The sequence below is a fragment of the Myotis davidii genome, unplaced genomic scaffold, assembly GCF_000327345.1.
Source record: "Myotis davidii unplaced genomic scaffold, ASM32734v1 scaffold655, whole genome shotgun sequence".
Taxonomy (NCBI): Eukaryota; Metazoa; Chordata; class Mammalia; order Chiroptera; family Vespertilionidae; genus Myotis; species Myotis davidii.
In genome coordinates, this window is record NW_006287547.1 from 1724579 (window position 1) to 1749044 (window position 24466).

The window sequence follows — 24466 nt, forward strand, 5'->3', positions numbered from 1 at the left end:
GGTGGCCCGGGAGAGAGACAAGCCACGTCCCCCACAGTCCGGGGTGCCAGCAGCTGGGGCTGTGGCCCAGGAAAGGGACAAGCCACATGCCCTGTGGTCCTGGGCACCAACGGGGCCGTGCCTGCTTGCGGCCCGGGAGAGGGACAAGCCGCCCCCCCCGTGGTCCCGGGAGCCAGCGCCTGCAGCTGAGGCTGGCCCAGGAGAAGCCGGCCTAAGACCTGGGTTCCTGCGGCCGGTCAGAGGGACGGAAGCCTGGGTCCTGAGTGCCTGCGCCCGGCCGGAGGAGGGAATCCTAGGTCCTGGTTGTGGGGTGAGGCAGAGGTTGTTAGGGGCGATCAGGCAGGCAGGCAGAGGGGTTAGGGGCGATCAGGCAGGCAAGTGGTTAGGAGCCAGTGGTCCTGGATTGCGAGAGATAGTCTGACATCTCCTGAGGGGTCCCGGATTGGAGAGGGTGAAGGCTGGGCTGAGGGACCCCAATTCGTGCACGGGCCTCTAGTTATAAATAATATTTCTAGAAGTAATTTCTAAAAGATGAGAAAAAGAATTATAGCTTCGCCCTAACCGGTTTGGCTCAGTGGATAGAGCGTCGGCCTGCAGACTGAAGGGTCCCAGGTTTGATTCCGGTCAAGGGCATGTACGTTGGTTGCGGGCACATCCCCAATAGGAGGTGTGCAGGAGGCAACTGATCAATGTTTCTCTCTCATCGATGTTTCTAACTCTCTATCCCTCTCCCTTCCTCTCTGTAAAAAATCAATAAAATATATTTTTTTTAAAAAAAGGATTATAGCTTCAATTAGACAAGGAAAAACTGAAATGATGAAACTATTGGTCCTTTAGAAGGCAAGGCAGAGCAGAAAAAACACAGGATATGATGGCAGATTTAAACCCAAATATTTAATACTAGAGGCCCGGTGCACGAGATTAGTGCACTGAGCGGGTGTGTGTGTGTGTGTGCGTGTGCGTGTGTGTGTGTGTGTGTGTGTGTGTGTCCCTCAGCCCGGCCTATGCCCTCTCACAATCGGTGACCCCTCGGGGCAACAGGGAGCAGGCCTAAGCCAGCAGTCAGACATCTCTCTTGCAGTCTGGGGCTCTCGCGGTCCAGGACCCCTTGCTCATTACCGCCCACCTGCAGCAGAGGCAGGAGAGGCCCCCGCCACCGCCGCTGTGCTCGCCAGCTGTGAACCCAGCTTCTGGCTGAGCGGCACTCCCCCTGTGGGAGCAGACTGACCATGATGGGGCAGCTCCTGCATTGAGTGTCTGCCCCCTGGTGGTCAGTGCACATCATAGTGACTGGTCATTCCACAATTCAGTCTATTAGCATATTAGCCTTTTATTATATAGGATTATTATATAGGATAATGTAGATTATAGACTATTTAGTATTAGAAGCAAAATGACTAAATGCTCCAGTAAAAAAATACCCATAAATATTGTCAAATTGGATAAAAATTAAAATCTAATATATAATCCTGCTAGAAGAAGCATTCTAAAACATAAAAATGAGTACAGTTTGAGGCAAAAGAGTGGAATAAAATACACAATTAAAAATTGTGTGAATCAAATATCAAAGGTTCAAATTATATAAAGCAAAAATAGATATAACTAAGAGAACTAGAAAAATCCACAATCATAGTAGATTTTATTATACCTCTCACAATAGTATATAACATGTAAACTATAATAATTATTTCTACATATTGCTACATATTTCTTTTGGATAAACTACAACTACCAATATCATCCAGAGAGAAAAGGGTTAAGATTAATTTAGTCCTACCTTTTCTTATATCCTCTGCTAGCAACAAGAAGGGTTGGCTTCCTCAATTTCAAATTTAAAAATAAGATAGGTCTCTTATTGCCAACTAGAAGGTGGTGAAGTCATCAATTTCAAGTCAAAGACAAGGATTCAGAATATACAAAATCTTTCTGTTCTCACTAAGCTAGCCTCACAAACAAATCTCTGGCAAATAGCATGGAGAGAGGAAAATAAACTGTTCACTTTTGGGGGAAAGGGATGGACATATTTGGAAAACCCAGAGAATCACTCATGCCTACATTATTTAAGCCAATATCCACTCCAGGAGAACATCTTAAAATTAGAAGTTATTACTCTCACCACATATATATCAACATAACATATGTAATAAGTAAAATATAGACTGTACTTACCATTTCCATTAATAGACAGATTATGGGTCTTGAAATTATCCTCAGCATTTTCCAAGGTCAGTGTAGTATGAGCTAGCAAATTATACTTTGCACCACTGAAAGCGAGGAGGAGACATGTTTTCAGTACTCTAGTATAATTCGTACTGCATAAAATATTTAGATGTTCAAAAACAACAAAAAATAAACCTGACTAAAAAATGGGCAAAGGACTTGAATAGACATTTCTCTAAAAAGAGATATGATGGCCAATAAAGACATGAAAAGATGCTCAAGACCACTAGTGATCAGGAAAATGCAAACCAAAACTTCAATGAGATAATACTTCAAAGTCACTAGGATTGCTATTGCTAAAAAAAAAACAACAACAAAGAAAAATAGAAAATAACAAATGTTAGCCAGAATGTAGACAAACTGGAACCTTTGTACAGTGGTGATGGTAATATAAAATGGTGTAACCATTATGGAAGACAGTATCATGGTTCCTCAAGAGACAGAATTACCATATAATCCAACAATTCTACTTGTGGTATATACCCCAAAGAACTGAAAGTAGAGACTCCAATAGATATATGTAAACCCATGAAAAAGCAGCGAAATAGTGGGAGAAGCCCAAGTGTCCATTCAAGGGTGAATGGATAAACAAATGTATATACATGCAATAGAAAATTATTCGGCCGAAACCGGTTTGGCTCAGTGGATGGAGCGTCGGCCTGCGGACTGAAGGGTCCCGGGTTCAATTCCGGTTAAGGGCATCTACCTGGGTTGCGGGCGCGTCCCCAGTGGGGAGTGTGCAGGAGGCAGCTGATCGATGTTTCTCTCTCCCTTCCTCTCTGCAAAAAATCAATAAAATACATTTAAAAAAAAAAAAAAGAAAATTATTCGGCCTTAAAAAGGAAGACAATTCTAACACAGATTACAGCATGGAAGAAATGCAAAGACATTATGTTAAGTGAAATAAATCAGTCACGAAGGACAAATATTGTATGATTCCACTTATATGAGGTAGCTAGAAAAGTCAAATTCAGAGGCAGAAAGTAGATTTCCAGGGGCTGAGTGGAGGGAGAAGCAGGGTGCTATTGCTTAATGGTACAGAGTTTTAGTTTAGAAAAATAAAGAAGTTCTGGAGATGAATGGTGGTGATGGTTGTACCACATTGTGTATATACTTAATGCCATTGATTTATATACTTAAAAATGGTTAAAATTGTACATTTTATTTTATGTATTTTTACCAAAATAAAAAACACACACATTTAGATGTTATGAATGACAGGCTAAAGTTAACATAAATGATTAATCCTCTTTACCTCTTTATGCTATTTTATCATAAGAAAACCTGAAAATTATTTGGTTTACTTTACAAATGTTTATTCAGAAGGATCTCTATTCATTCAAAAATATTAACTGAACACTGAATATTTGCCAAGTCTTATGTAAGGTGACGATAAACAAGACTCAATATTATATTCTGATGCAGAAGGGGGAGGGGAGAAGTAGAGGGATAAATCAAATATTGGCATTTGAAAGCAATAATGCAACTCTTTTTTGTTTTTTGAAAGAAACAAAAGGTATGAGAATACTGAGGAGCTATGCTAGATAGGGGAATTTGGAAAGGATTCTCTGAAGAGCTAACAGTTATGAATAAAAGCATGGAGACAAGCAAATAATGCAGAAAAGCAGAGAGAACAGTGTGTGCAAAGAGAGGCTGAAAAAACATGAGTGTGGCTGAAGCATAGTGAGCAGGTGGCAAACATGGTACAACACAGGGTTAGAACTACAGGCAGGGATTAGCTCACCTAAGGCTGTGAGCCTTGGAAGAAGGGTGGGTTTAATTCCAAGTGTACTGGGAAGTCATTGGAGAAGGTTAATAAGAAGGGTAGTGATGGAATCTGATTCATATTTATTTCTTGGGGAAGGAATAAATCTCCTGCTGGTTTATCAACTTTAAAGATTTGGAATTTTTATCTATAGTATCAGGAAATGGGGGATTTCATTACTAATCCTATTTTTTTATTATGTTAAAGTAGCGCTATTGCCAAGGCATCTGAAATTTTTGATGATACATTTCATATCCTGACACTGTGATGATAAAAAATGAATTTTTGTTTCAAATAATTGTATTTTCTGTGCTAGCAATTTAAATTTAAGACTTTCATGACTTTTTAATTTTCCAAAATAAAACATTCAAAACATTAAGGAGCATGTTGTTAAAAAGAAAAAGAGGACAGGTAGATGGACAGACAGAAATACAGATGAACTTTGGAGAAAAAGAGAGAAGTCTGAAAGAAATTTTTATTAATTGTGCCAGGTTATATGTTTCATAAACCTTCTTTGTCTCTTACTAAATCTCTAATAAAATCTCTATTACAAAGAAAAATTTGTATACATGTAGTAAGTATGCAATGCATGTGCTTCGTTAGTAAATAATGCTATACCCCACAGAATGTTACTCACTTTGAGAACACCTTGTTTTTTGTTTTTCCAGTTAGATTGAGAAATAACTGACATACATTGCTGTATAAAGCATACAGCATGATAAGTTAGTTTATCTTGATCTTAATATGCAACCATCATAAACCAGAGATATCTGTTTCCTGTCTCCAAAACTTTTTTTTAACAAAACAATGCATAAGTAAAGTTCAAGTTACATTCTGAATATAGTAACTGGTATAATGTCAGACTCATATGCACAATTTTGGAAAAGTTCATTAAGTATCAACAAATCTCCACTGTTGCTAGAGCTAAGAGGCACCAGCCTGATACTCAAAGAGTGGCCACTCTCTCTTGATTTTACCCTGAACAAATATCTACAGTGCCTTTCATAATTAGCTCTTATTTTTCCCTAGTGTTAGACAATTAGTCCCCCGGAGCCCCTATCCCCATTCGAAAAAAAAAAAAAAGGTTTAAGGAAGTATTAAAGAAAACTGTGGATAAAACAATAAAGCAATTGAGGATGGCAATTACAATGAAAAAGCAAATATTACTACACACAAACTGCCTATTAACAATCATATTAGCTGTTTGGTGATCAGGGTGCATGTAATATTTTAAGAATTATTTCAACATGATAATTTCATTGATATATAGATATTATGGAACCACATTATCATTTTTCCCACTTAAAACAATGGGAAACCGACTCTCCGTTAGCATAGTACAGAATATGCTGTTTTCAGGACAGAGGCTATTGACAATAGGTGGATTAACTGCTGTAAGAAAGTGATGCCAGGTGTGTGTGACAAGAGGCTAGTGTGTGGAGTGCAGTGAGGGAGAGGGAGGAGATGTCCAAAGGTAAGTGGGAGACAGACACTCTGCACTACAGTGCCTTGTAGGGCATGACGAGAACACTGGGTTTTATTCTGAGTAAAATGGGAAACAAATGGTAGGTTTTGAGGTATGTGCTATCATCTGACTTGTATATTTGATCCCTCTGGCTGCAGTATGGAGAACAGACCACAAAGGCCAAGAGAGTGAAAATAGAGATGCCAACTAGAAAGCTACTGCAATTGACCAGTCAAGAGCTGATGCAGGTCTGGAGTAGGGTGGTGAGAAATGGTAAGATTCTTGATATATTCTTGAAGTTCATGCAATGTGGACATCTGGTGAATGCAAAAGAAAGTAAATAGTCAAGGACAACTCCAAGGCTTTTGGCCTGAGCAACTACAAAAATGGAAATGAGGGTGACTATAAGAAGAATAGACATGGGAAGTACGAATTTAGTTTTGTATAAGTTAAGTATGAGATTTTTTTTTTTTTTTAGATACCTATTTGGTATAAAGGGTAGGCAGCTGGATATGTGACTCTGAAGTTAGGAAAGGGAAACATATTGGAGAATTAAATTGGGAAGTTACCAGTATATAGATAAAATTTAATGAAAATAAGTTAAATATTTAAGTCCAAGGTTTGGTGTTGTTTTTTAAGTCTTTTTTTAAGTCAGTGCATCTTTTTTTCAAGTAAATAATTATTCTCAATTTTACCAGTTTTCACAAAATGATTGTTTAAAATGATGTATATTTATTTGCTCACTGAAAAAGAATGTACTAAATATTTCTTAAAGGAGCATAAAGTAAGTTAATTCAGCTATTTAGAGGCACTGGGAAAATCTAGCTCAAGGAATTTCAATGAGCTAAATTCCACAAATAAAATGAATAAATGAAATCACATGAGGGAGCAAGCTAAAAATTACCAAAAATGTTCACTGTCTTCTTTTAGATCAAACAATACTTTCTGATGATATTTCAAGTTACTTCATTTTTAAACCATGACTAATTACAATGGTAATGCTTCCAAAACCAACAATGATCTCACTTTTAAAACATTCTTGTCAGGATAACATTTTCTTACTAAAACATTACACTCATTCATTTTAGCCAATCCTAATATTGAGTTCCCCAAAGTTTAATCAGCTATGTTTTTAAATCAAATAGGCCAATTGTTATAAGATTGAGGGGGTATCCAAAAATGTTATAAAAAAGTAAATCACTACTTTAAACGGTAGTCTGAAAAAAATGCACTTTTTTCAGGAAGAACAGCTATATTTGATCAATGTCATATTTCCAGAGAAAATATATATTGCCCAAATTTGATCTTTTGTGCTCATTTTGGCTGAAAATTAAAAGCTATACTAGGAATGTTTGCAGTGATCTTGAACTAGATCACTTTTGGTGTGGCTCATTTATTAGAGTGTCAGCCCACGCACTGAAGGGTCTTGGGTTTGATTCCTGATCAAGGGCACCTACCTGGGTTGCAGGTGCACTCCCTACCCCCTGGTTGATGTGTTTCTGTCTCTCTTTCCCCCTCCCTCCATCCCTTTGACTCTCTATGAAAAGCAATGGAAAAAATATCCTCTGGTGAGGATTAACAAAAAAATTAAAATAAAATTAAATAGATCTCCTATGCATTCTGATTACTAATGAGATTCTCAACCTCTTATAGTGCTGAAGTGGTCAGTTGAGGAAGTATCAGGTGGGTGTAGCCCTGGACCATGAGTTTAACCTCGTGTACTCTGGATTCACACCAGAAGTGCAATAGGTGCTGAAAGTAGAAGAATATGATTTGGTGAAATGTGGTAAAAGGTTTTATTCTATCTTTTGACCAACTTTAATGGTGTAAATAAACATATGACATGCAAGTTTCGTAAAGACAATTACTGTTTGGATTCAGGTATAAATCAAGTGGAATGACAAATCTAAGTAGAAGGAACATTTCAAAACAAATATGACAATCCCGACTAAAAAGCACTTTTACCAAATAATTTTATTTTCAAAAATTCCTTTAGGCTTAGAAGAGGAATATAGCTTAAATACAAGTTCTAACATTACTGAGATTATCTTCTATGAAATTATAAACAATGATTTTAAATTTTAAAAGATCTGTCTATATTTTTTTATTCCTATGTCAAGTTTCTAACTGCAATGCTTCAGCATGAGTTTGAAAAAATAGTTCAGAAAAAGCACTGCTCTCAGAACAGTAAAAAGAGTAACAATAATGGTAAGAGCTACATTTATTAAATGCTTACCAAGTACCAAGTTCATAAATTATCTTTTGGAATCTCATAATGATCCTGTGGAGTTAGGTATAATTACATTATTATCTTTATTCCCATTTACAAAGGGATTACAGATGGGTAAATTAAAGCACCTTTCAGCAAATACCAGTACTTGACATAATCTTAACCTAGAAGACTTTTCAAATGGCCTTAATTCTATAGGGAGAAAATTTAAGGGCCCCTTTCTTCTTTTTTAATGATATTTATAATAGGAAAGGCATCTTCTATGACTATTTTTGTGTGGATGGGACCTAGTTATGGATTATGAAATCAATTTAATAATTCATAAACAGCATTTTTTTAAAACTGAAAATAACTAGAATTAAAAAGTCTGATCATTATAATATAAATAGCATTTATATATAACACATATAATATATAATATAAATGCTATTTGCATTTAGTTATATTTGCATTTAGTTAATTATACATTTGTGAATTTATTATAAGTATTGCTTCATGAAATCTGCTTATGTAGCTGTGTATGTACTCAGTCATAATGTAAAATGTATTTCTTACCATGGGTCTCAAACAAAATTGACTGAAAGCCACAATACTAGAGAGAGTCCCAAGGCATTTTTCACATGAAATATAGCTGACATGAAAAGTTATTTAATTACATTCTGATGATTGATATTTACAGGATCTATACTTAAAATATTTGGGGTTTTTTTTTTTTGTAATTATAGGGAAATTATTCGCATGCTGAAGAGCCAACTCTACTAAAACATGCAAAGAAATTCTAGGAATGTAGCCCGATCAACAGTTTTCCCAAGAAACATAAACACAAAGTGATTTGTGAAGCAACAAACACAGTGTTTAAAGAAAGTATCTGAAAGAAACCAGGGCTCCTTGAAGAAATGGTAATTCCAGGTCTGGACAGAAAAATACAAGATGAACGTGGAACATCTTGTGTCATAAAGCAAAGAAGCTATTAGAAATTAGGTTGGGTCAAAACGACGCAGAAATCAGCTTAAAAGCTTCCCATAGATCACATATGGGACAATTAGGCTTCAAAGAGAGTAATACCTATAATAGACTGACACACAAATATATGAAAATTCAAGAGTTCAAATAAAAGATAACATTGATCACCTCCATATCAACTTACCATTCTAAAATTAGGTAAATAAAAGAAACAAGTATTTTTCCTGCCTTTCCTTCATCAGTTTTTTGCATTTACATCCAGAGAGTTCACGAAGGGAAGTTCTTTGAAAGAATTCCAGGTTAAAAAAAAAAAAGTAGGACAAATGTAGAAAGTCACCAAATTATAATCTCTAGTGAAATAATGAATGATCAATAATGGCTGCTAAAATATTAGATAAAAGATTGCTAGGGAACTTTATAATAGATAAATCAGGCTGGCAACATCTGAACCCACTGATCAATTTTAACATGACTAAAAGTGGGACAAGGCTTCCTAATGGGAGCTAGTAGGAAGTACATATAATCAATATGAAGTATTATTGCCCTAAAACAGAACCCGAACCTAATCAGTTCTCTAGATCTACTACTTATTAGGTGCAGGAAATGCAGGGGATAGAAAAAGATGTTTTAAAAAAATTCACAAATGTATAATTAACTAAATGCAAAATATGGGAAATTCTATAAGATCTGGTTTCTTCAATAAATAATAGCAAGAAAAAAATAGGTGGGAAATTGTTAAAGATTAAAAGAAACTTAAAAGACTCACTGTAATGCAGCATTATAAACTTTGTTAGGATTCTGATTTGCACAAACAAATCAAAAAAGGACTTTTATAGAATTGCGGCAATTTGAATACAGACTAGATATCAGATGGCATTAAGGACTTACTTTTTATTGTTAAGTGTGATAATGGTAATGTGGCTTTGTGATAAAGATAATATGTTTTTAAAAATCTCTAAGAATAAAGCATGACCTAAAAAACTAATTAGCAGACTGATATGTAGCAAATACTTTGACGTACAGTCCCTTTTCAAGAAAAACATTTCAGCCCTGGCTACTGGTGTGGCTCACTTGGTTGGGGAACCAAAATGTTGCTGGCTCTATCCCTGATAGGGGCTATACAGGGGGCCACCTATGATGTTTCTCTCCCCCTTCCTTTGCTTTCTTCTAAAAATCAATTAAATGTATATATATAAAACCCTACTATGCAAATAGACCAAATGGCAGAATAACGGAACAACTGGTCACTATGTCATGCGCTGACCACCGGGGGCGTGTGCAGAACATGGTGGGCATCGGAAGCAGGCGGCAGAGTGCGGAACATGGTGGGTACCAGCCACAGCGGGATGGTGGAGCAGGTGAGCAGGGGCACCAGACCAAGGCAGGGCACCAGTCACTGTCATAGGGGCAAGCCCCTGGTGGTTACTGAAAATTCTTTGCTCACGCATGACACGGTCCCGCCAGGCGCTTGCACCTGCTGCTGGCGCAGGCCCTGCTCACACCTGCTGCTGGCACCTGATCACCCCTCAGGGCTTCTTCACCTCCCCCTGCTCCTGAGGGGCAATTGGGGCAGCAGCCACCGCTTGCACCTGCTGACAGTGCCGGCCCTGCTTGTACCCGCTGCTGGCACCGGCCCCAGTCGCTCTGCACCATCAATGGGTGAGAGCAGGGCCAGCGCTGTCAGCACATGGGAGCGGCGGTAGGGGGAATGGGGCTGCCGGCAGACAGGGGATGGGGGTAGGGGAGGGGGCGCAGCTGGAGGGGCTGGGTGGGAGCACGGAGGATGGACCAAGACCCTCTCCTGTGCCCACCATAGCCTTGCAGTCCACAATTCCTTTCAAAGGTGCACTGGGCCCCTAATAGTAGTATATAAATAAAATGTTTGTTGTTGTTAATCCTCACCCAAGGATATTTTTCCATTGATTTTTAGAGAGAGTGGAAGGGAAGGGGAGAGACAGAGAGAAACATTAATGTGAGAGAGACACACCGATTGGTTGCCTCCCACACGCCCGACCAGGACCCGGGATGGAGCCTGCAACTAACGTACATGTGCCCTTGTCTGGAATCGAACCTAGGACCCTTCAGTCTTTGGGCTGATGCTCTATCCACTGAGCAAAACTGGCTGGGCAATAAAAATATATGTGTGGTGTTTTTTTTTTTAAAGAAAAACATTTTATCTTTCTGGTAGATACTGGAATTCCAAATCACTAAAAATACACTGTCACCCAAATTCCTACTTTCAAAGTAAGATATTAAGGCTCTCTCAGTGGGGTATATGTCTGACAGCTAAATTTTGTTCTGCTTCAGGATGTTTTTCCCATTTAAAATGTAAACATACACTCCACACACAATACTTTAAAATGTCACTAATATATAAATACACTATGTCACTATAAATATTGTATTAGAAACTTACGAAATAGCAGAACCAAAGGACAAACACGTTTCATGATCTTCTTGAAGCACTGAATGCATTTTCTTCCCTGTAGCTTTACTTATAGATGTCTTCAGTTTCTTAGCTAATTTTTTGGGTGTGTTAGTTATAGAAGATTCTTCTGTACAGCAACTATATACTTCCACCTTTATCTGAAAGTCTGGCCTTGCTTCATTACTAAAAACAATAGTATTCATGTTAGAAATTTAACTCAGAAAATAAAATTATAACATCCTTTGATGTTTTCATACATTTAAAATCAGCATATAGGTTTATGTTCATATATGTTAATGATTCAGAATCTCCTAGTGTATATTTAGTATCTAAATGACCTGAAAGAATCACTGAAACTTCTAGAGCTACCAGCTTCTAAAGTAGGTCAACCTTAACTCAATTAAACCGGTATGTCCATGCATATTACTTAAAGAAAAAGAATAAAATGTTCTGGTCATTTTGTTGCCAATGCTATCTCTTCTTATCATTCCTTTTAACAGCTATCTTTAAGGTATTTATATTATACATGTGATTTCCTGAAATGACTATTCCCCCCAGAAGAAAAAATGTTTGAAAATAAAAAAGGAGAAACAAAGGTTTCCTTCTGCTAAAACCTTTAGTTTTCATTTCTTTTTTTCACAGTACAGTCCACTCACCACATGCTGCTACCTCCCCCCTGAAACCCATTCTGCCTTTGTGCCTAATAACTATAAAATAATACTTCAATATTTGATTATATAGGGGAAAACAAACAAAAAATGATGTAAAGAGATAGACTCAAGGCATAAATTCCTTGAGGGCAAGTGCTGTCTTAATTTCTGTATTCTTAACCTAGCATAAAAGTACTCAAATATTTAGTATACCAATCTGCAGAAATTCTGCAATTTTAGCAAACACTAAGATTGGCTTTGCCCTTTATCAGACACAATCAACTACCTTCCCCTTAAAAGACTGAGGTGGTACTGACAATCCAACATGCTTAAAACTGCCGAAGAGGCCCATCAAGTACATGTTGCCTGTAGATGATCCATCAGCCTCAGAGATTTTTAAAATGTAGCCTTTTTAAGATTTAAATGGCCAATTTAGAGTTTGCATAAATCCAAGGAATAATTTCCAGATATTTTTAAAGTTTATTATTTGGCAACTGTTAAACATACAGTATTCCTGGTAATGACTAACAAATGTCAATATTTAGAGGAAAACCAGAGACTCATAAATATTGAACACTTATTAAAAACAATCATAACAAAAAGCACATTTTTAAACAACATTTAGAACATTTGACTGCTATTATTTTTAGAACAATTTAAAATATTTACAGAATTTTTTAAAAAGTATAAATCATACGTTGTCTTCCCAAGTAACTTAGATTGTTCTTTCCCAGAAAAAAAATTATGATTTTTGTCTTTGTGGTAAAACAAACAATAGCAAAGTGATGTGAAGAAAAGAGCCCATAACAGGATGACCTTGACTGAAAAAAATGCAATAATTGATAAGGGAAATAAATGTATTTAGGTAACTAAGAAAAATTATTTTTTTAGTCTCAATTATGAAAGCACTTGGTGATATTTTGGAGATCCTAAATAAATTGTTTGGTTCAATAAAGCTTGTAAAAAAGCCTGTGCTACTGCTAATAACTCAGAACAATGGATTTTATTCTTCTGTGCTACACAATTATGGGACACTGGACAGAAGCCACAAAACATGGTTTGCAATAGTTTTTTTTTTTTTATGTTATGTTATGTGAGTGGCAAAACTTGTACTCTCAAATCTCAACTGTATACCTCCATAGCTGAAAGTGGCAAAAACTATGTATACTGATTTTATTTTAAGAGTTAAATAGCTACTAATATTTACATATTAAGATAGTATCTTTGAAACCCTGAGAGAAATACAAATCACATGCTGATTTAGGTCCACAGAACGTCAGGAAGGGTCCAGGAAAGACTTATGTTAGTTAAAAATGGTATCTATGGCTACCTAAGGAGCTCTTCCTGGTGCTGTATTATGACCACAATAAAATGAGCCTATAAAAGAGCAGAAGCAATAAAAACAGCCCTGAGGATCACCCATTTTTTACTGTTTTGGAGTACATGAAAGAAGTCCACCATAAGAAAAAGAACATCTCAAATTTTACTAAAGTGCTTTTCCTCTGGTACATATTTGAGGACCATCTCATAAAGAAAATTGCAATACTATTTTAGTATTTTTATAACTAAATCTCCTATATGAGACATAAGAACCTGTTTTATGCCCAAATTCACTTTAAATAAAGAATTGTTATGAGATTCCCTTGTATTCATAACTTAGTTAATAAGTAAACTATAAACATTTGTAAAAATTAATAAAAATTAATAATATCCAATGTCAAAATATTTCTACTAATATTACATGATTTCCATTTTATTTTAAATTGGAAAATTTCAAATGCAGAAATGGGCTTCTTTTGAATAAAGTAATTTTTAAAATAAATTTAAACACTTAAAGATCTAATGCTACAAAAATAACCCAAAGACCCAATATTATACCCTCCTTTAAAAAAAGCAGAATTTTAAATTACTTTTATTCTCCAAAGATAAAGAAGTACTTACAATATGGTTACATTTTCAAAACATATATCTGTGATTGTTTTATCGACAATTACCATGTCAGTATCAAAAACTTCAGCTCCCATTTTGAATAAACAAAAAATGGCATAGCGCTGTGATTCTAGACAGAAAAAACAAAACCATTTAAAGCCATGATCCATGTGACAAGTCATGCCTATATTATGTTCAAACCTACTTGAAAACAAAAAAATATTAGCTTAAATATTGGTTAATAGATTCTTATTTCTGTACATTGTAATCCTTAACTTTTTTATAGTGGCTGTTCTGTCAGTATATATTAATATTTTATTCAATTAAAACAATTAAACTATGGAATGTAAAAAATAAAATTAAAAATATAAGCCTCTTGACAACCTAAAACAATCACCAAACTCATAAATTTTATCCCTGGAAAACCATTTAAGCTTTAATTAATAGCAACTTTATTATTATGTATATGTTATTATTACCTTTGTCATTTTGGTTTCCAACTCTATTTAAAAAAAAAATGTTTTCTATTATAGAAGGTTAAGAGCAGGCACGTTAACAACAGCAAAACATTTTCCACCAAACAGCAAGGGAGGAAACCACAAAAACAATAAAAAGTAGACATGTGAACACAAAAAACATTGCTGCTGGGCCTTTTAATTTGGTGATGTTTTTAAAAAATATTAGGTGATTAAAGGGCTTAGTCCTCATTATTGAGAAAATGTAGCTCTTCAGAAAAACTTATTTTCTGTAGTAATCAGAAAGATGTTCTTAATCCCCACATGTATTCTTTTGGAAAGTAAATTACACTTCCTAATTGAATAACAAATATACTAACCTGATTTTGGATTCTCCATATAAAACTAATTATGCTCAATATGGTTCAGTTTTTAAATATGAGAAACAAAGAAAGCTATCACAATAGACAAGAAAGATAAAGGATTATCATATCTTTTTTGCTTTGCCTCTAACAGCTAGAAATCATTTGAGGTTAATTTCCATGACCTCAGCATCACATGAATTTGTGAAGACTATATAAAGCTGTAAAATGCTGAAGGGGAAAAAAGAAAATCAGATCAAGCTAAAAATCTTTCTCTCTTACATCCTGTTAAATAATCTGAAGAAACAAAACAAGGCAGAAAACATGTCCTAGTTTCTGGTGAAATACAAGAAATGTTGCCTTTACCTTCACTCCTTAAACATTTTCTTTTGTTCCACACTTCCCTTCCTTTACAAGTGATTACATAATGTCCTTGCACAGGCTCCTATCAACAACTAAAAGTATACTAGATCTGCATTATTTTAATTAGTATCAAGTAATTACAGCATATTTATACTAAAATTCCAAAAAACACAGTTCAGCAACATTTTGCTTGTTCTGTCAAATGTCATCAATTTATTTCAGTGTGGAAGCAGCCTTTTCTCCCAATCACATAAATTTTTCTATACACTAAAAATAATTTTTAATTACAAATTTAAATTATACATACGTTCTTTATTGCTGAAGTGATCAGAGTCTTTCCACATTAGTGGTATTCGAATATCTATAAAGAGGGGAAAAATAAATGACAGGTAATAATTTTGGTAAATTTCTTAAGAGTGAAATGAACCTGTGAATTCCATAATGGATTCTGACCATTGAAGCCATTAAAATTTGTAATTTAAATATTCCAACACAGATAATTTTTTTTAAGAAACAGCTTCAATTAGATATATAAAATGTTGTATGTATTTACATAATTTACTACAAACTAACTCAGATACAAATTTATTAAGCGAGGTCTATAATAAGGTTATGCTGTAACATTTTCATTCTGAGATTTATGTGTTTTTTTGAAGTAAGCTAATTTATAGTTTACTAATTGTAAATTCAGGCTAGTGTTGAATTTCTACTTGGGTTAGCAGCAAAAGTAGTGAGATACACCTCAAAATGTATAGCATAGTAGAGGCAGAAAAGACTTCAGAACTTTTACCCACTATGCAAACTTTAAAGATAAGGAAAATTAAGTGACTTGTGTAAGGTCATTGATTTTCGAGGGGAGGCCCAGCTCTTCACAAACGGATCCAAACTCTCCATTAAGATTTAACTTGTCTATAAAAGAATTTGTAGATCTTTGTATATTCATGTTACAAACTGCAACATTTCTCTCAAGAAATAAAACTAAAGAGAGGAACGCATTACTTCTTTCAGTTCAAGAAAAAAGTCTTATGTTCTAAAAGTGATCTAAACATACATTCTTTCTTTCACACATTCTTCAAACTCTAAAGTAATTGTGTTACTGGTCTTTATTCTAGAAGTTAATCTAGAACTGTGATGTAGTCAAATTTTTTCCTTCCTAGTTCCCTCCATTCTTCCCTTTACTTCCAATACTAGATTAATAGTAGTATCATTTTTTTCTGACATTCCTATGCGCTTCTATATTTTCAAAGAGGCTCTATCAAGTAGATTAAGATGTGTGAACTAGTGTTACGTAGCACAGTTGAGATCTCAATGGTAAAGTGTAGTTAGTTTTAATTACTCAGAGTACAAAAACTATATAAATACCTCAAGTCTTTATGGAAAACTTGTTTAAGACACTTCCCTAGTACATTTAAGAAGTTTATGTGCATATTTTAATATCTATTAATTATGCCACTTTCAAATAATTAAAAATCTTTATGCAATAAGCTGTTTGGCTTATGCTTCACTTTTAGATTCCATTATCTTTTCCTTAGATTTTTATTTGCTTAGAATTCAATTTTTAAGGTTCTTAATGCCTATTTCTAACTTTCTTTCTATAAAAGTTTTATATAACTCCTTCATCCTTAACCTACCTAACCAGGCAGGTATGTATGAGTGCCCTTCCCATTGCTGCCCTAGCAGTTTTCATAAAAATATTACTAATTGAGCTCTCTTTATGTGTCAAGCTAAACACTTTACATGCAGCTCATTGAATAATTTTTTAAATGTTTACCAATTTAATAGTCAAGTGATAGGATTTAATTACTTAGATTTGTATTTTCTTGATTAACAAGAAAAATGTTAATAATTTTATTGGCCAGCTCAGTAAATCTGTTTGTAACTGTGGCCCATTTCTCTCTCTCTCTTTTAACATTATTTATAGTATGTACTTTTAAAAAGTTAATTATTAAATCTATGTGAGAATTTAAGTATGTGAAGTAAAAATGTAAAAATAATTATCCTTCTTATAAAAATAATTGTTGCACCTCCATTTATATCTAATAATATTCTTTTCTTTACTGATTTAATGATGCTATCTTTATCATATGTCATTCTAAGTGTCTGTTCCTTGGCTATATACTTTATGGATCTACTTGAATAGTTTATTAATGACAAACCTACTATCAGTACCATCTATTATAATCACTGAACCTTTATAATATACTTTGCTGTTACAAATACATCTTCCAGCAACATCTTACTCTTATTTGCTAATTCCTTTGTATGAATTTTAGAATATTTTGTCAAATTTCCTCCTCCAAAATGTTTTACTACAATTCTACTGTCCAAATTAATTTGGGAACTGATAACGTTATAATATTCTGTCTTTACAGAGTAACACTATACAGTTACCCTCACATTTTTATTAAGGTTATTCTTGAGGGTAGTCGATGTTTTTTTGTGTTTTTATTGTAAAGGAGATATATTTTTTTGCCATCATATTTCCTAACAAGGTATTGCTGGTTTTGAGAGCAGCTATACCACTTTTTGCATATTTATCTTGAATCAGCCATTTTTACTGAATTCTTTATTAATTCAAATAATATTTCAGTAAATTTCCTTAGATTTTCTAGGTCTGCAATCTATTAACTTCAAATAGTATTGAATATGTCTATCTCTTTTCAGGAGTTTCATATTTCATTCTTACCGTTTTAGCTAGAATTTCTAAAACTGTTAAATTATACTGATACAATAGACATTGTTCTTTTGTTCTTGATTTTAATGGGATTGCCTTTATTGTTTTATAATTTTGACTTGGCTAATGTCCTGTCAAAGAGCCTGCTTCTTTTTTACCACAATTGCTGACTCATTTCATTTCACAACTGTTCTTGTTCACAGCTGTTCTTATTCTAGTAGGGTGGTATTAACTATTTACACTATCCTGGGAGGAACATGGACCCTGACTTCCTTTGCTATACAGCCACAGGCTGTGGGTCAGTCTTGCCCTTTCCCATGCCTCGCTATGTTAGATCCTCAAGAGGAGAAGATGGACACTTCTTATCTATTTCCCAGGTGGTCAAGTATAGTCAGATGACAAAAATGTATAAGCCACCACCTAGGTTTCTAAATTCAGGTTCAAATGCTAGAAATTCCTTTTTGATTCTTGCAAATGGTTGACGCAATCTTAATTTACATTCCTCTTAACCTATGTCTTTTTTTCATGTCTTCATTGACATTTTAATGGTAAAATGAAGGAGTCATAATAGGATGGCTAACTTGATGTTACCAGGCCCTAGAAGTCTACCCACCATACTTTTCAAAAGTAAAAACTGAGGCACTTTGTGAACTGATTTGGCTTTAGTCATTAGATTAGTAGCCAGTGAGTGAGCTCAGACAACTTTACTACAATGCAATTAATTCATGTTTAGCAGAAATAATCAGAATAAACCTCAATTATTCCTTTTACTTTTATAAATATCTTCTCAGTGAGTGGTGAAGCTGAAAATGAAAAACCCAGGTATCTCCTGGCAATAATCTCAGAAACATTATAAAAAAAGAAAAGGTGAATGAGTTTTTAATTTTCTTTGTTTTTACAAATATACAGATGAGATATAATTAAGTCTAAGCAAGGAAGAAAAGTAATTACACATGTATCCCATTTTCGGATAGTTTCGGTTCCTTAATTTAATTTAAAATTATCTTTTGGAAAAAGGGAACACATGAAGAAATAAGTTTAATTTTTACACTTGAGTATTTGTGGTCAGGAAACTAGTTTTTCTCTTACATTATATGCTTTTACTTAGGCAGTTTTCTAAATGTACAGTTAATGCTAATTTCATGAATTGGTGCAGTTAATAAACCATTATCAAATGACAACAAATATTAACTCTGCCATGTCACCTGAGTATTCAAAAGCAATTTAATATGTCTCATTTGTGTACTGAGTAGCACTGTATCAGAAGCAAGAAATGAAGGACTATGTTTAAGTATTTTTAGAAAAATCCCCTTTAGAGATCTAAAATATTTTATCTATCACATTAAAATCTTTTAAATATAGTGAACAACTACTATGTAAAAGTACTGTTTGGCAACAAAAGGGTACAGGAGGAATAAGACATGTTTTATTCTAGTCTTATAATTGGAAAGATGAAAACACGAATATATATAACTATAAAACAAGCAACAGATTTTTATATAGTTCAGGTTTTTTCTGACAGATTTTTTGCTGAAGGCAATTCCTCTGATTCACGACAATGACATCCTCTGTAAAATTCAGGTCTATCCTTCCTATACGAGAATTTTTGTTTATCCTCAGAACATTTCTAAAAAAAAAAAAAAAAAAATCCCTTGGGTGAGAAGGCCTGAAATGCAGTAGCAAGGTCCCTGGAGCTAAGAGAACAAGGCTTTTGCCCAGTTATTACGTAAGGACTGGTGGAGGTCTGTTGTTTCCAGTATTTGTATACGGTGCATTATCTAACTAGTGTACACATGGGTCAGCCATGTATTCACATCAATCTGTGGCATCTCCAAGCCATTGTCTTTAGCTTCCTTAACAGTTTGGAGAAACTGAGACAATACAGCATAAGTGCCATCTAGTGGTAAAGGGTCTCCTAACTGCATTAGGAATTCAGACAAGAGGAAACATCATTTCTAGCTGGAATAACAGAGACTTTACAGATCAGCAAACAGATCCCGAAGACAATATCGTTATTTCGAGAGCTGACTGTCAGAAGCATGGGGTATGCAGGCAGTATAGGGAGAGATATGTCTTGCTAGCAGACAGCTTATGGGCAGTAGAAAATACAGCTAGAAAAATAGTTGTCAGAATAAAAAACTCAGGGAGGAATGTTTGGTCTTTATTCTATGGGCAATGAAGACCAGTCATCCATCCAATCAATATTCACTGAGCAATTATTACTATGTGCAAAAACTATGTTAGCTTCTGGGTATGCAGAGATGAACAAAGCAACCATAGTGCCAACCCTCATGGAACTTCTAGCCTAGACAAACATTAAAAACATTGAAACTTCTGAGCAGAAAAGGAATGGAGAGTCAAAAGACTTGAGTCTGCAGCCAAGTTAACCACTAACAGGAAATCATTTAACCTTTGAGTCTAAAGAAAAAGAGAACTACCTACGTATTTCACAAAGCTGCACTGAGAAGAAAACTACATACTATATGTAATATATATGAAACAGTTTGTAAAATTCTATAATGTAGAGCATAATGGTGAAAAATGTTTTAGAACAAATATTCTGATAGAGGTATACAAAATAAAATGAAGAGAATGGACACAGGAAATTAAAAATCCCACCAACTCTAGAAAGTTACTTTATAGAATTTATTCAACAATATAAAACTCATCTAAAGCATACCTGATATGGCAAGCTTTCCTTTACATGCTGTTCGTTCTTTACTTTCAAAATTCACATCACTGTCAAAAGGAAAAAACCTAATGAAAGAAAGATCTTTTCTAATAAGCAATTGTTTGAACAATCTTTCACAAATGTCTAAATATTAAAAGCAAATATGCATCCATGGATAATAATGACTTCCAGTTAATATGAACTACCTGACTTAAATTTTAAGATGTTTAGTCAACAGCAAGCTGGCTTTAAGGTAAATATATAGAACTATTTCCTTTGATTTTTCACATAAGCTTTTCCTTCCCTGATGACTATATACTGGCTTATGCTACAATAAAAGCCTTCTGTGATTACATTTTTAAACAATATGTATAAGATTTGTCCAGGTCCCAGAAAGTAAAATACTTTGGGTCACCATTACAGGAATTATATTTCTAGCTTACCAGATTACAGTTGCCTGACAAAGTTAATGACATCCCACCAATGAACTTGCTGCCAAGGAGCATCTTATCCTTATAAAATATAACAATTTTTAAATTACTCTGTTCTTTATTTATATTCAGTAAGATACTATTTCATTTCTTTGAAATTCCAAAAAACTAAGCATATACTAAAATAATAAATAATCTTAGGTGGAAAAAGGAAGGGATGGCTCTGTAGAGAGAACAAAATGTGGAAAGGAAATATCATCATGACAATAGAAAAAAGTCTCAAAGGAATTTCTTGGGATAACAAAACACTTCCAGGTTTGTCTTTACAATATACTATTACCATTAAAAAACAATCTTTTAGAATAGTTATCTCCTAATAGAGCAAATCAATTCCATCCTTAAATATTTCTCTAATATTCCTATTTCCTAATATCTTACATTTAGAGATTAGCATTCCATTTCTAGAGCAGTATTTCCAAGAGTATTCTTCTCTGCACTTTTTCTTGGTCTGTATTTAAATTGGTTAGCTAATTAACTGCTGGCTAACTTAGGTACTTCAAATATTTAAAAGATAGAAACTTTTCAGTTGAATACTGTTTAATTTTCTTTTTCTTTTTTTTTGTAATTTATTGGTTTTAGAGTGACCAGAGGGAGGGAGAGAGGTAAGGAGGGAGAGAGGTAGGGAGGGAGGGGGAAGGAGATATATATATCTATATATCTATAAATCTATAGGGGTGGGGGGAGAGAAACATAAATTTGTTGTCCCACTTATTTATGTATTCACTGGTTTATTCTTATATGTACCGAACCTGCAACATTGGTGTAACAGGATGACACTCTAACCTACTCAGCTACCCAGCCAGGGCCTGTTTGATTTTCTGAGAGGGCTTTTAGAGAAAGAGTGGGTGGGAGCTTGAAGTATATCCAACTAATTTTCAGAAGAGTATGACAACATCTCATTGCATTTCATTCAGGACACTTGTTTAAAAAGATTGCATATATTCATTCTCATGTGCCCAAATTTGAAAATAAAATATATCAGCCTACTTTTTTTATTATAGATAAAATAAACTTCAAATAAGCTAAAATTATTTACTAATGTACTTAAGTTTATAAGCTTATATGGGACATTTACATGGTGCTTATAGAGTCACAAATTAGGTGTAACTAGAGTAATGTAGTATAGTATACTTAAAGACATACATTCTCAGAATCCTATCTAATTACTTTATGGTCACACCAGTATTTATAGTAAAACTAGAGGCCCGATGCATGAAATTCATGCATGGCAGGGGGGTGGTGTCCCTCAGCCCGACCTGCGCCTTCTAGCAATCTGGGATCCCTCGTTTCTAACCGCCTGCCTAATCGTTTGTAAGTGCCCGCCTGCTCACTCCTAATCACCTGCCTGCTTGCTCCTTTCCACCTACCTGCTTACTCCTTACGCTTGGCTCACCACTCCTTAGCCCTGCTTGGCTCACCACTCCTTAGCCCTGCCGCGGAGGCGGGAGAGGCTCCCGCCACCACCGCTGTGTTCGCCAGCCATGAGCCTGGTTTCTGCACTGACCCCCAGGGGGCAGCTCCTTCATTGTGTCTGCCCCCTGGTGGTTAGTGCACATCATAGCTATGGGTCGTTCTGGTCATTGCGGTTGTTCCGCCATAATGGTCACGGGGCTTTTATAGATAGATAGATAGATAGATAGATAGATAGATAGATAGGAAATTCACTCAGTGGAAAATAGAAGTATTCACTGATTAATTCATAGTAATGTTTCATTAAATCACAAACTTAAGAAAGAGTCAAGCTCTAAATTTTACACTTGAGTTTAGTTTGTCATGTTGAAGATTATTAATTTGTTTATTACTTCATCACAGAGTGAAAAACTCAATTGAATAGTCTACTATTTTGATGAAAATAATACACTGACAGGCCCAAAAACAAATCTCAATTTTCTCAAATTGGAAAAAGAAATACAGCCCTGGCCGGTTTGGCTCAGTGGATAGAGTGTCAGCCTGCGGACTGAAGGGTCCCGGGGTCGATTCCAGTCAAGGGCATATACCTTGGTTGCGGGCACATCCCCAGTAGGGGGTGTGCAAGAGGCAGCTGATCGATGTTTCTCTCTCATCGATGTTTCTATCTCTTTATCCTTCTCCCTTCCTCTCTGTAAAATATCAATAAACTATATTTTTAAAAAAGAAAAAGAAATACAATATACATATAATTGGTTGGCATTTGTAAGTAATATTTCTGAAAACACCTTCTATATAAGCAATGAATAATATAAATTCTTAAAATGTTTATTTCAATGAAAAATATAAGGAAGCTTTAATATGGTAAGTAACTTGAGTTTTATGGAATAGGCCATAGATTATGCTCAAGTTGAGATCCATTAGCTATTATTAAATTGGATTAAACTTGAGGCTTTGGCAGGCAAGTAATATTCTGAAATACTAGAACCACCAAAAAAGAAAACTTGTTGAATATTTAAAGAAAAAAAATTTCCCTTCCCAACTATTCAGCCACCTGGCAGAGAATAGCTTTCTTCCCTATAATTATAAATTACTTACATAGGTATTACCAGGACTAGTCAACAAACTTATTATGTACAAGTATTATCAAACTATAATGTAAATCCAATTAACTATGTAATCTTACAAAATAATTAAGTCTGTCGTAATAAAAAAATTAGAAAGGAACTAAAGTAATTTAGCCTCATTTTTCTAAAGCTTGAATTATTTTCAATTCAAATAACTCCTCAAACTGTTATTTAGGGTGCTAAAATGTAATATTTTCTAATTAATCCAAATTGACAATAAAATTGTTAAACATTATCTGTTTAATAATGTGCTACTGTAGCTAATAGTTTGCTACAGTTAAATAAATACTTGTTTGGAAAATCTGCAATGTTAATGCCAATTCTAAATGCTATAATTAGAGAGCCAGCCTGAGGAAAAAGCAAATAACCACAAAATTATTCAAACAAAAGTACAGCTAAATAGTAGTGAACCTTATTCTTAGAAACTCAGTTTAGAGTATTATTTTGCTGAGACTTGTGCTAATTTAAAAAATAGATAAGAATATAAAAGACAAACTTTTAAACTTTATTTTACTGCCTGTAGGTAAATAAAATGACCAACAGAGGGTGCCAACCAGCCACTTTGTTACTCAAAAATCTGTATTAAAATTGCCTAACTGTATTACCCTATATTGTAAGAATGTAAAATAGCATTTCTTTGCCAAATTAACAAGCTATGATGAGAAATAGCACAATGATGTAAGTATTTTATATTGTCTTAATGAAGTATTAAAAGAATTCTAAATGGGATTCTATTATTTGAAAGCAGGTTATAATATCCTTCACCTCCAATGCAAATCAGTGAAAACTGAAATGCTTAACGTGGAATTTTAAACCATTCTAAAACTATGTGATATAAAATCAATACCTTCAAAATATCTTAAATTGAGAAGATGAGTTTTCAATGTCAAACCTTGACATAAATGCTTTTCAACTGATATAAAGTTTAAAAAATAAAACCAGTAATGTCTTTAATATATACCATGTTTCATTGCAGAACTACCAGCAGTATACAATTTTCACTTGCAACCTATACTTTTTCTTATTTTTAAGTTATAGTATATAAGCAACTATAAGAAACTAGTTATTGAGGCATTATTAAAATCACAATAATGTTAAATGATACACATAATTAGGTCCTATAAGTGACTTTGACTAGTATTATTTTTACAAAGCCAAATAAAGTATTTCAGTATTTAAATAAAAGATAGATTGCGGGTTGAGGCGATGCTAAAATGTAAGCTCTGTAAGCATAGGGCTTTTTGTCTATTTTGTTCACTGCTGAGA

At 34.5% G+C, this 24466-nt stretch overlaps 1 protein-coding gene across 1 annotated transcript in view; it reads right to left on the reverse strand.

Moving 5' to 3' along the window:
• RTKN2 (rhotekin 2) overlaps positions 1–24466 on the reverse strand; it is a 60505-nt gene that overhangs the window by 27230 nt on the left and 8809 nt on the right. The window contains exons 2-6 of the mRNA XM_006759376.2: positions 20185–20243; positions 15138–15191; positions 13663–13780; positions 11060–11254; positions 2170–2264 (exon numbers count right to left, since the gene is read on the reverse strand). Coding sequence (XP_006759439.2) covers positions 2170–2264; positions 11060–11254; positions 13663–13780; positions 15138–15191; positions 20185–20243 — 521 coding nt within the window. The remainder of the gene's footprint in view (positions 1–2169; positions 2265–11059; positions 11255–13662; positions 13781–15137; positions 15192–20184; positions 20244–24466) is intronic.